Source organism: Lobosporangium transversale, assembly GCF_002105155.1.
Source record: "Lobosporangium transversale strain NRRL 3116 chromosome Unknown BCR41scaffold_87, whole genome shotgun sequence".
NCBI lineage: Eukaryota > Fungi > Mortierellomycota > Mortierellomycetes > Mortierellales > Mortierellaceae > Lobosporangium > Lobosporangium transversale.
The window spans coordinates 23848-36569 of record NW_019029065.1 but is presented as its reverse complement, the minus strand read 5'-3'; the positions used below and the strand labels follow the sequence as shown (position 1 = coordinate 36569).

General features: G+C 43.8%; 2 protein-coding genes across 2 annotated transcripts; both read right to left on the bottom strand.

Moving 5' to 3' along the window:
• Positions 1-196: 196 nt before the first annotated feature.
• On the bottom strand, positions 197-1039 carry BCR41DRAFT_375940 (hypothetical protein; the record flags this gene model as incomplete). Its single annotated transcript, XM_022026996.1, has 2 exons — positions 197-838; positions 923-1039. The coding sequence occupies 2 exons, from the start codon at positions 1037-1039 to the stop codon at positions 197-199; spliced, it is 759 nt and encodes a 252-aa protein (XP_021875294.1).
• Positions 1040-1762: 723 nt separating this feature from the next.
• Positions 1763-2779, bottom strand: BCR41DRAFT_390865 (hypothetical protein; the record flags this gene model as incomplete). Its single annotated transcript, XM_022028292.1, has 3 exons — positions 1763-1977; positions 2011-2237; positions 2400-2779. 3 exons carry the CDS (start codon positions 2777-2779, stop codon positions 1763-1765), a joined length of 822 nt encoding a protein of 273 aa, XP_021875293.1.
• Between the last annotated feature and the right edge of the window lie 9943 nt (positions 2780-12722).

Sequence of the window (12722 nt, the reverse complement as noted above, 5' to 3'; positions counted from 1 at the left end):
GGTTTTTCGTCTAAGAAATCCTCTAAGTACTGGCAGTGTCTCGCTGCCAATTTCGGAGCCACTCGACGCTTCTTGGAAGGGAGCTTGCCTGTTTCCCTGTAATGATTAATATATCTATAACAAACTCCCAGGTAAACATAATTGGTAACAATATCCCGAGATATCATTTAGCACAAGTAGTCTTTAAACTTAATTATTACCTCCAGGCGGTCCTTGGATGCATGTGAACGGCCCTAGCCGCTTCAGCTACTGTACACATGTGTACTGTCCAGTACTCAATCAGCCTTTGAGAAGCCTCTTCTGTAATCTTAGAATATGTGGTAGGGGAATTGCGTTTCCTTTTACGACACATATCTCTCAGGCTTGGCTCCTCATACTCATTTTCGTCTTGATCAAAAAAAGCCTCAGGTGCCGGATTGCGCTCTCTTTCTAGCTCATCCTCATCGAATTGGAGCTGCGAATATATGCAGGTCATTTTTGGCCCTTTTTCTTTGTTATTGTTTCTGCCAACAGGCTCACTAATGATAGGCGAGTCAATGACAGAGGTTTCAGCAGCAGGCGCACCCAGGGCAGGTGCATCGAAATCAAGCTCGTGGCCAGTATACATGGGGGGCGTCCAAGGGTTGTACGGGTCTGCCTCTTCATCGCTCTCTTCCTCTACAATCATCCGACGAGGGCGAGACCGCGACGAGGAGGCTACATGGACGAACGAAATACCATGACGATATAGATTTTGGAGATGAGGTTTGGAAGAGTCACTTTTATTCCCGGAGTCTTGTGCGCGGGGCTGAGGGATGGCGCTGTCACAGCCTCCCCCCTCGGCTTTGATCTCAATAGCCTATGGATATTGCAAAATAGAGGAACCAATGTTTATAGCCAAGAAGATGGAACAAGTTACAAAAGAACCACCAAGACCACATACATTAGAACTGTCATCCCACTTCAAGGCGGCTTTCTGAGCCTCGAGGTCTTTGTAGAGCTCGTCGTCATCGGTGTCAACCAAGTTGATGATTTCAGGTTGATTCTTGGTAAGTGCCATAGTGAATTTGAATTAGGTGATTAAGAGTGTTGAAGCGATATCAGTTGAAGGATACAAGCGGTGGTAACTTTTGTCTTTTTATTTTTCTTTAAACCTCAATTCCTTTTATACATGGACTCATCATTGCATGTTAGCGTGGTACCAATGTGTCAACGCGCCAACGCGCCATGATCTTCGCGACGCGTCTTACATCAAAAAAAAAAAAAAAATGGGCGACCTTTTTTTTTTTTTTTTTTTTTGAATTCGAAGAAAAAAATCCAACGCGGTTGATAATTTCCAGGACGCGCCGATAATATCACAAGGTCCCATGGCTATTTCCGCATGACCATCTGGATAAAATGAACTGCATGGTTGGACAAAATTTGTAAACATTCGGATAAATTTCTCCGCCCTTTTCGGTTAACTTTTTAACTTAACTTTAGATAATTTTTTTTAGTGATTGGAACAATTCAAAATAAAATCGGATAAAGTTTATTTTAAAATGGATAAAACAATTAAAAACGATGTATAAAAGGCGAGAAATGCAACAGCAATAATATCTTTCCTTCTATCTCTTTTATCCTAATATAAGGTGAGTGTTGACATCAGTATTGAAGATAAAGATCTCCGAGTATAAAATATAAAAATATAAAAACATGATAATATAAAAATATAAAGATATAAAAATATAGATATAGAAAATATAGAAAATAAATCATAAAGAAATAAATATCGATTTTTTATTCAACGGGTTTTTCGTAAATGTCTTGCCAATGTTCTTTTAGAACGCCGTAGTCGTTGTTTACTCTCGGCAGTATTGTCATTCTCACTGTCATGATCGAGTGGTCTCTTTCGATTCATTTCTGTTGATTCGAAAAGCATTGCCAACGATTCAAAATTGTCAAACAACTTATGAATGTTCTCAAGCTTTGTCAATGTCACGAGCCCGTGCAATGAATCTTTTTTTGACATTTGCTCTTGCCATTATAAACCTTTTGAGTCGGCAAACGCTGGTGCAGGAGAGCGCAGATGCATCAATGAGGACAGAAAGCGGTTCTCCATCAAGTAGGCAAAAAAGAGTGTACACCTTATTTTGGGATCTGCTTTTTTGTCGGAAGATTTTTTCCAACATATTTCAAGATATCCATGGAGTAATGAGGAAGTAAAGGATGAGAATTGGAAGTTATTGTTTTGAAGTTGAGGGAGTAACGAACGTTTTCTATGAAAGGAGTTTATTTAAAATAACAACAAAGAACTTACTGTTCTTGTTCGCTATTTATCATGACATGGCGATTGAACTTCTTTTCTATTTAATCTCAAAAAAAAAAAAAAAAAAAAAAGAATCTATTAACTTATTAACAACAAATAAAGGATGTCATACCTCTCTTCAAGAGCGTCTACCCTCTCACAAAGCATCTTAATTACTGCCTCATATTTTTTAACACTATCCTGTAATGAATGGCTATCTGAACATGTATCGGCATTCGAGGCTGGAGGGACCGGCGGCTTTACAGGTCTTGTAGTGACGTAACACAGATGTACGGTTGAAAAAAAAAATTTACAGGGTGAGAAAGGCATGGGATTACGATGAATGAGGAAAGGTTCAGTTGTATTTTCTAACTCGATCTCAACCAGGGTGGATAAGTGATAACGATTTAAATGATCATGATATTCACGGAGTAATTTTTCTTCACCTTTTTTCTTTTTTTCCACGAGTCCTTTGGCACAAAAGAAAAAAATGTATTTGTTGGATTCACTCATTGTGGAAAGATAAAAAGAAAGATGTAAGAATGGTCAAGAGGGAAGAGACAAAGAACAAAACCAACACACAGTGAGGGAGATGAGACACAAGAGAATGGAAGAAAAAGGAAGAGATACAAAGCAAAAAAATAAATATGAGCATACAGGGGAAGAGACACGGGCCATTTTTTGGCAGACGTCGATTACGCCTTATCAGCGGCCCAATCGATGTGTCAATAAGTGGGTCAAATTCATTAAAGTTGAAGCCAACATAAAAATATTTGGTGTACGTGTTTCTACTTTCAAATGTGGAAGGCTGTACATGGCTAACATCACTTTTGTGAGCCCATGTAGCCCAGATGTCGTAATGAAGCCCGGTTTGCGCATTTAAAGTGAGTTTAATGATCTGATATCTTTTTCAGAACAAATTAACACAGCCAAGTTTCGCGGTAAATGCCTTGTACTTCAGTATCATGTATTCGATTTGTATTTTCAGTTGTCATGAAGAAAGTTTCAGTCTTCTCTTTACACTTCCCTTTGTGTCCATGGCACTCACAAGCTCATTTCTCGTATCAAAAAGTTCGAGCTCGAATTGTGCGAGCCTGGTAATCAATGCCAATTTGTGTCGTTTCAGGCTGACAAGCACGCCTATTCATAAAAAGTCAGCAACTATTTATTATTATTCTATATACATAGTTCTTCAGATTGGGTGGATGCTACCACGTTGAATGGTGTTTACGTTATAGAAGATATTATGTCCTTACGACAAATTTGGTAGAACATGCTCCGCATGCATCGACATTTGTTGCTGAATAGATATCATTTGTCCCAAAATAGGTCCCGCAATAAGGCTCGTGACGTGACAGCCAGGTTACCCAACTCGATCCGAAGCCTTTCTGACTAATATATAAATCTATATATTAAAGCAGGTAGAAAAATTAGGTGACTGCGAAATTATGTGACAACTTTTGGAGCATCATAAATGAACAAAACATAAATAAGCAACAGCTTGGAGCATTCACTCATCCATGGGTAAGCAAGAATCTGTGGGTGGCAAGAGTCTCATTTAATTGGAGAATGGGGCATCCAGTGTAGAGTGATTGGATTTCGGTTGTTTTTTTACGGATAGAGTCAAAATGTGATTCGCTGTCCCTTAATTAAATTTATTTTGCCCATGTGACACGACCCTTATTTTGAAACTTTAAATCAGCATGCAAAAAAAGTATCGCTATCGCGTCTACGATGCACTGTAGATTTAAAATAAACCTGTTCGCTTTGTTTTACAATCTTAATCCCTCAACGCACCTATATTTCTGAATCCTTGCTTTCATTTTCCTCAGACCTTTGTTTTTATTGCTTTCGTCTATTTTATCTGCTAAAAAAAAAAAAAAAAAAAAATGCCTGCCAAACGTTTTACACGTTCGTCGTCGTTGGCTGCCACACGTTCCACACGTTCGTCATCAGCTGCACCTCCCAGAAGCCAGTTGCCTACCAAGTGCCCTCGCTCTATTTATGGTGACTCGAACCACTCGAAAGCCGTTCCTCCGTCGGACAGCTCCACTTCAGGCGTACGATGCATCATCCGAGCACGACGATCTCGACGGGCTGTACCACGTATCATCCGAGCACAGCCTGTGGAGATAAGAGAGGAGTTACCAGGCCGGCAAGCAGAGGATGTGGAGAATGAAGAGAAGCTATATGACATGATATACGACTCCATTGACGAGTGCGCCCTATTTGAATTCCTTGAACAAGAGAGAGAAGGGGAAAAAAAAGAACAGGAAGAAAGAAGACGTAAAGAAGAGGCAATGAGAGCTGAGCTTGCAGTCAGGCTTGGCTGTGTTGTTTGCATGAACACAGGTTGTTCTTCTCAGAGCAGCTGTGTTTGTCCTACTCAAGAAGACTATAACTTAGAGCTCTCCCGGTCGCAGGAAACATTGGTCCCTTCGGCTACACCAAACTTATACCATCAAGTTGCTTCTAAGTACATGTCCAAATAATGAAGGGTGAGCTCCATTTTGATGTTTCGATATGTAATCCTTAGCAATGCATTTTTTTTTTCAATCCTAAATTGCCATTTCTTTTGCAATGTTATCTTTAGTGACCCCATGCAGAATCGAACCGAGCCTGTGACGACTCGCAGACGAAGCATTAGCCTTGATGGCCCAGGTGAAAGCGAAAGACCTGAGCGAAGACGAAGGTGAGCTACTCTTGGTTCACATTTTATTGAATTTATAAACTACCACGTATTGCGTTTCTAATCTAACATCATTATCATTGCTCTCTAGGCTACAGTCACCCTGTCGGCCTGTGCAACGGCAGTGCAGTATATGCAGTCGCCCAGGACATAACCTAAACACATGCCCCGATAAAGAGTAAGTCCGACCTCCCCTTATTATTATTTTAGTGTAAAAAAATATTGTGATAAGTGAAAAAGTGAAAAAGCCCATATAAAATATTAATAAAAATTTGTGATTCTATATTCCAATAGTATGGATACTATCCCCACCGCTAGAAGGAGGTTCCAACAAGAATTAATCTCAGGCCCCAATATCGAGCGCCATAGACACCGCTTAGAGCAGATGGTCCGGTGCCCTTATTGCAATGCTATCATGTTCCTTGAAGAACGAGTGAAAAACACCAAGCACCGACCAGAATTTTCCTTGTGCTGCGGCAGAGGTCAAGTCAAAATCCCTCATCTGGAGGGTATTCCGCGCCGCTTTTTAGAGGTCTTTGGTGGCCAAGACGCGAGAAGCAAAGCCATTCGAAATAATGCACGGCAATACAACTGTGCTCTGTCCTTTACGTCGATGAAAGTAAACCATGCCAGGAGCCTTGCAAACAGCCAACAAGGCGTGTACACTTTCCGTATTATCGGAGGTATCGCTCACCTGATTGGCCCTCTGAGCCCGTCTGAAGGTGTAGATCCTCAGTTTTTACAGATCCACAGCCATATTCATGACCCTGAAGAGCAGGCCAAAATTCGCAATGGGTACTTTGAAGGTTCTCTCGGCAACAGTTTGTTAATTGAGCTACAACAGCTTCTCGAACGACATCACCCGATGGCCCGTTTACTCAAGAACATTAAAGAGCGTGTCAATGGTCAAGATACTCAGTTAAGGGTCGTCATCCGTGCTGAGTCCCAACGTGACCTAAGGAGCCAAGGACGGAGACAATATGGTCCCCCTTCGTCCTCTGAAATCGCTGTTTTGATGCCTGGTGATGATAGCCAAGTTTCAAGAAGGGATATAGTTATTGAATACAAAGGGGGCGGTTTACAGCAGATCAGCGAGACTCATCCGTCATACGACAGCCTTCACTACGTTCTCTTGCATCCGAATGGTGAGTGTGGGTGGACATACGGCAAGTATAAGAAGGAAAGCGGGTCAGAGCTAGGCTCTGAAAGGTCTCTTGGAGAAAGCGATGGTGAGGATGTTGAGGATGACCAGATGGAACCTCATGAGAGCCGGACGAAAAAAACCCGAGAGTTCGTCAGCCAAAGGGAGTTCTATGCATATAGACTGCAAATCCGCCCAATGAGCTCAACAGATCAACGATCCTACATTTGGATGATTCCACGTTTGGCTCACCAATATATTGTCGACCAATATTACAAGTTGGAAACTTCTCGGCTCCTATATATCAGTATGAATCAAGCTAAGCTCAAAGCGGATGCATATATCGGCATAATAGATGCAATTGACCTCAATCTCAGGCCAGAGAATATTGGAAAGCGGATTATCTTACCATCTTCCTTTGTTGGAGGCCCCAGATTTATGCAACAGTTGTTCCAAGATGCCATTGCCATGGTTCGGAAGTTTGGCAAGCCAGATCTCTTCATCACCTTCACATGTAATCCCCAGTGGCCAGAGATCCAGGAGGCTCTTTATGAAGGCCAAACAGCAGCTGATTGGCCTGACCTTTGCGTACGAGTATTTAATCTCAAAAAGAAGGCTCTAGAGGATGACCTCTTCAAGAAAGATGTCCTAGGGAAAGTTATTGCTTACAATTGGGTCGTCGAGTTCCAGAAACGTGGTTTGCCGCATCAGCATCTCCTCATAATTCTTGACGATGGAAGCAAGCCTCGGACTGCAGACGACATTGACTCTATTGTGTCTGCAGAGATCCCCGATCGACAGAGTGCCCCGCTTGCGTACGAGACAGTAACTTCCCACATGGTACATGGACCATGTGGGGTCCATAATTCTAAAGCGCCATGCATGGTGGAAGGGAGCTGCAGCAAAAAGTACCCACGCTCATTTTTGGAAAATACTGCAAGAAGCGAGGATGGCTACCCGAACTATCGTCGACGTAATGATCCTGCACGCTCCTTTGTAAACTCAAAAGGCAACACTGTCGACAACACTTGGGTTGTTCCTCACAATTTATGGCTTACAACCAAATATAACGCTCATATTAACGTTGAAGTCTGTGGATCAGTGTCATCAGTCAAGTATATTTACAAATACGTGCACAAGGGTCATGATAGAGCATCAGTTGCTGTCGTGGCTGGCAGCGGATGGAGGAAATGTTAATCTCGATGAGGTCAGCAAATACAGGGATAGCCGATATGTATCTACTTGCGAGAGCTTATGGCGTATGTATGGCTTTGCGCTCCATGGGCAATCCCATAATGTTGTTCGACTGCCTGTCCATCTGGAGGATCAGCAGCAAGTGGTCTTCGGTCCTGATGCTAACCTCGAGCAAGTCATCTCCTGTGCCCAAGACTCGCAGCTCATGGCATGGTTCAAGCTCAATAGTGCCATTGAGAAAGAAATTTCGAGGGCAGAAGGAAGCAACAAATGCAGCCAATGCCGAAGCGGCAAGCAATATAAAGGTACCAGAATACTATTTGTACCCTGATGTGCCTTATCACTACACCTGGGACAAGCGCAGTAGAAGATGGAGAGAGAGAGCCAGGACCAATAGCACGAAGGTTCTCTCTAGAATCTATTTTGTCCAGCCAAAAGAACGCGAAAGGTATTGTCTTCGGCTGCTGCTTATGCATGTCAAAGGAGCAAAGAGTTTTGCTGAGCTCCGCACCATGCCTGAAGTCAACAAGGTCTTTGATACGTTTTACTCAGCTGCCCTTGCTCGCGGCTTGCTCGAGGATGATGAAGAATGGAGTCGTTGCTTGGAAGAAGCATCCACATATCAGTTACCGAGGATGTTGCGGCACCTGTTTGGTATTATGATGATCAACTGTAGCCTCTCTGACCCACTGGCTCTTTGGACTCGCTTTGCAAGGGACCTGTCAGAAGACTTCCTTCATATATGTAAAGGACTCCAGGGAGAAGCAACTGCTACTGCGGAGGGTATCGCAGAGGAACAAGCTAAGAGCTCGGCACTTTACGATCTGAATGAAGTGCTGAAGGAGCTTGGGTCCTGCCTGGCTAACTTTCCAGAGATGCCTCAAGGAATAGAAAATGCCCTACAGGAGGAAGATCAAGTTGATGACACGCAGAAGCAATGGGAATTTGAACAAGAGGCTCTCAATAACGTGATACACTTGAACTTGGACCAGAGGATAGCCTTTGAACACATCATTAAGGCAGCCAAGGGTGAGGTTCATGAGAGACTTTTTTTCATTGATGGCCCAGGAGGAACAGGCAAATCCTTTTTATACAACACGCTCATTGGTTGTCTCACTGGCCGACATAAGCGAAGTGTGATTGCTGTCGCATCATCAGGAATTGCCTCTCTTATTCTCCATAACGGCCATACAGCCCATTCTACGTTCAAGGTACCGATCCCTGTTGACTGTCGCTCCATCTGCTATCTTGGTATGCGGCAAGATGCTGCCGTAAGAATACGTAATGCTGATGTCGTCTTCTGGGATGAGGCTCCTTTGCAGCATAAGCATTGTTTTGAGGCTGTAGACAGGCTGCTTCGAGACATTATGGAACAGGATACTCCGTTCGGTGGTAAAGTGTTTGTATTTGGAGGCGACTTCAGACAGGTACTTCCGGTTGTCATCCGTGGGACACAGGCTCAGATTGAGGATGCTTCATTGAAAAGATCTTATATTTGGCCTTCGGTGACGACACTCAGACTGAGCAAGAATATGCGAGTTAACAGCCATCCTGAGAACCAAGCGTTTGTCGAATGGCTACTCCGTATTGGTGAAGGGACAGAGCCGACCGTTAGTTTTGGCCCTCATGTCGACTATATCAGGATACCTGACAACTTGGTCCTTGACGCCCCAGCTGTAAATAAGGATCACAGTCACGAAAAGCTACTAATTAGGCAGATATTTCCAGACATCGAAACTGCTGGACTCCGGCCTGAAATACTCATTGAGCGCGCTATATTGAGCCCTCTCAATGAAGATGTAGACAGGCTAAACCAATTGGCTACCACTATGCTCTGTAGTACTCAGCAATCAGTCAGTTATATTGGTCAAGATAGCCTACAAGACCCTGAAGCAACAGCTCCGGTCCATTATCCTGTAGAATATCTAAACAAGCTTAGTCCACCAGGCTTGCCTCCATTCAAACTGGAGTTGAAAGTCGGTCAACCTGTCATCCTTCTTCGCAACTTGAATCCAAAGCGCGGACTATGTAATGGCACCCGCATGATTGTGCGTGCGTTGGGCACAAGAATGATCCAGACTGAGATTATCAATGGGCAATATCGAGGGGAGCGTGTTTTCATTCCTCGCATATCGCTTACAACGATTGATGACCGCTCTTCGCCAGTTATGTTCTGCAGACGCCAATTTCCAGTCAAGCCAGCCTTCGCCATGACTATCAATAAGTCACAAGGACAGACACTTAAACATGTCGGTGTTTATCTTCCTCAAGATGTCTTCAGTCATGGCCATCTCTACGTTGCTTTATCACGGTGTACTGACCCAAACAATCTTAAGGTGCTGGTCGGGAATGGGAAGGTACAAGCCAAGCCTGGGATATACACCAGAAACATTGTCTTCAAGGGCGCATTGTAGTCACAATATCTTGGTTTTCAGACATCCTGCTGCTTCTTCATCTCCAAGTCATTCACGTCAACTTTCAGCTCATCTCCATTGTTATTCAATCTGACGTTATTTTGTAGCACTTATTTGTATTTTACTTGCATTTATATTTTGTATTTTATTTTGCATTTATATTTTGTATTTTATTTTGTTTTTGTATTTTATTTTGTACTATAAAGATAACTTACTATGTTGTAAGCATTAAATTTTATTACGAGGCAAGAGCAGGCCGTGGCGAAGCCACGGTCTCCGGCTCGTTTTTCTTTATTTCTCGTCGGATTTTCAATGAAGAAAGGTGACACACATACGTTCATGGTACCTATGACAATGTGAATAGGTCGTCCTTCGTAGACCATTCAGTAGACCATTAGTACGCAGGAGTACTAAAATCAATAATTTTTTCCAACTTTAGCTGGCCAAGTCGAATAACATGACGACTTAAGCTTATTATCCGAGAGCCAGGACCATATATGTGTTATCTTCTTTTATTGCCTAATTTAGCGAACTTTTCAGAAAACTACCCTTAAATAAAAGAAATAAACTATATAAATCTGCTCTGCCACCAAGTTGGATCTGCATCTTCTTGATAGTGAGCCAGGAAAAATAGTAAAACTAAAGACAAAAGGGTGGGTATAGGGTGGGACATATATGGTCCTGGCTCTCGGATAATAAGCTTAAGTCGTCATGTTATTCGACTTGGCCAGCTATTATCCATCGAGCCAGGACCATATATGTGGATCCAGAGCAGATTCCTTAAGACAGTATCATCGAGGTGAAATTAGTGGCTGTTGCTGCGTTCAGTCGATAGAACTTGTCGAACAGAATTGATGAAGACCAATTGCCTTGTACCACTACATCGTCGACACTGGCGCCTTGTTTAATGGCTTGGGTGGAACCAATAGCCCTGGCTTTGGGTAACTTTGACCCATTTGGAAGAATGAGCTTGCTGCTTATGGCTGAGATATGATTGCTTATTCGATCAGCTCCCACGGGTTTTTTGAGGTCTCTGATATCTCGTATTAAAGGACGATATCGAATGCTTTGGTCCTTAGGGTGCGGTACGCTGATAGCGTGAGTCTCAATCCTTTTGAGATATTCGGTGAAGGTCATCACCGGGCAAAGGGAACTGTCGGTGTGATTCTTACCTGTGGTGTATTTGCATATCCTGCTGCCACCACGTGTTTCCTTGGGAATCAAAATTGGAAGGACTACAACGATGCCATCGATATGGAATTTGTCATTTGATAGATCGATACACATGATATCGTTTGGTCGGAGAAACCCACATGTACCGAGTAGCCAACACAGTTTTTGTGTGAGAATAAGGAGAGTGAGAGAACTGTTAGGCCCTAGTTGTTGTAAATATTCGACAGCGGGTTTGATGTCTATATTGAGTTCCTTTGTATGCTTGATCTCACGACGACGTAGAGTTTGAAAAAATAACAGAAAGTCCGGATCGTTGAATGTGCTCTTGTCGTCATACATATGAATGACTGCGGCTTTATATGCGTCCACTGTTGAAGCTGACCATCCGTGGATTGCGACTCCGGAGGCAAGCCAGTTACATAGTTGAGGTGGCTGTGGTACCATGGCGTCTACATTGCGTGCTGTGGCCCACTGGATATACCTGTCTTGTATCTTGGCGTATGCGCGTTGCTTGCGTTGTAACTCAGGACTGTCCACAACTATCGATGCCGTGGCTGGGTCGAAGCCTTTCGCTTCGAGTCGTCGCTTCTTACCCTCCAAGCGCATAATGACCAATGGGGATTTTTGGCCAGAATGTCTGGTGCGTTTCCCGGCGCTGGGAGAACTTGATGGCGAGGTATTGGTATTGGATGGTCCACTGTCATCATCTTGATTGTTGGATACCACATCGCCGAAGGCCAGTAAGGTGTCACTAAGGTTGCTTCTATCTTCTCCTCTCGGATTTTCTCCAATACTAGGGGGATGAGGTTCCACGGCGGGCATAAGTAAACGTTGCCGAATTGGCGCCAATGATGTTGAAGGGCGTTGTGCCCTATTGCTCCTGCAGTTGGTTTCCAGCTCATGAACTTCGTCACTTTGTTGTTTGTTGGCGAGGCGAATAGATCGACGTGGTGAGGGCCCCATCGTCTTTGGAGCTTTTTGAAGAATTCTTTGTCGATGCTCCATTCTAGTTGTCCTGTCAGGCGCCGGGATGGGGCGTCTGCGGGGTTGAATGCTGAGGGCACGTAGGTTGTCTTGATCCTTGTCTCTGTCTTCAGGCACCATTCCCATATCGATGTCGCTAGCGTCATCAGTGCTGGAGATCGTGTCCCGCCGAAGTGGTTGATGTAAGCCATTGTCGTGATGTTGTCCGTTATCACGTTCACTGTGCGTCCCCTCACTTCTGGTTGTTTCAGGGCGTAGAAAATGGCCTGCATTTCCTTGTAATTGATGTGTCGTTCTCGAAGACTGTCTGACCAAGATCCCTTGATTGTCTGGTTGTTGATGACTACGCCCCATCCTGAATCCGATGCGTCGGTGTAAATGTCGACTTCTGGGTTGGTTGCGATCCATGTCTTCCCATTCCATGATTTGAGATGTGTCCTCCACCAAAGGAGTTCCCCCGTTGCTTTGGTTGACAGAGATATTGAGCGTTCCCATGAGGGATCCGATTTCAATGCATGAATCTTGTCTGCCATGAGGTGCTGAACCTTGAGGCGAGCCGGGAAGACTGCGGCTGTCATTGCGCTCGCTTTGCCTATGAAGGATGATAGCTGACGGACTGTGCAGATCCCCTTGTTGGCCAGTTTGGACGCTTCTCGACGACTGTCCCGGATTTTCTTGCCCGGTACGCTCAGGGTCATCGTCGTTGTATCTATCTCGAATCCCAGATGTTCCAGTATCTGTTTCGGTTGAAGACTCGACTTGGATTCCTTTGTCAAGAAACCTAGGCTTTTCAGTTTTGTCAAGACTAATGCTGTTGCACGTTGGGATGATTCCTTGCTCGGTGCTGCGATTATCAGGTCG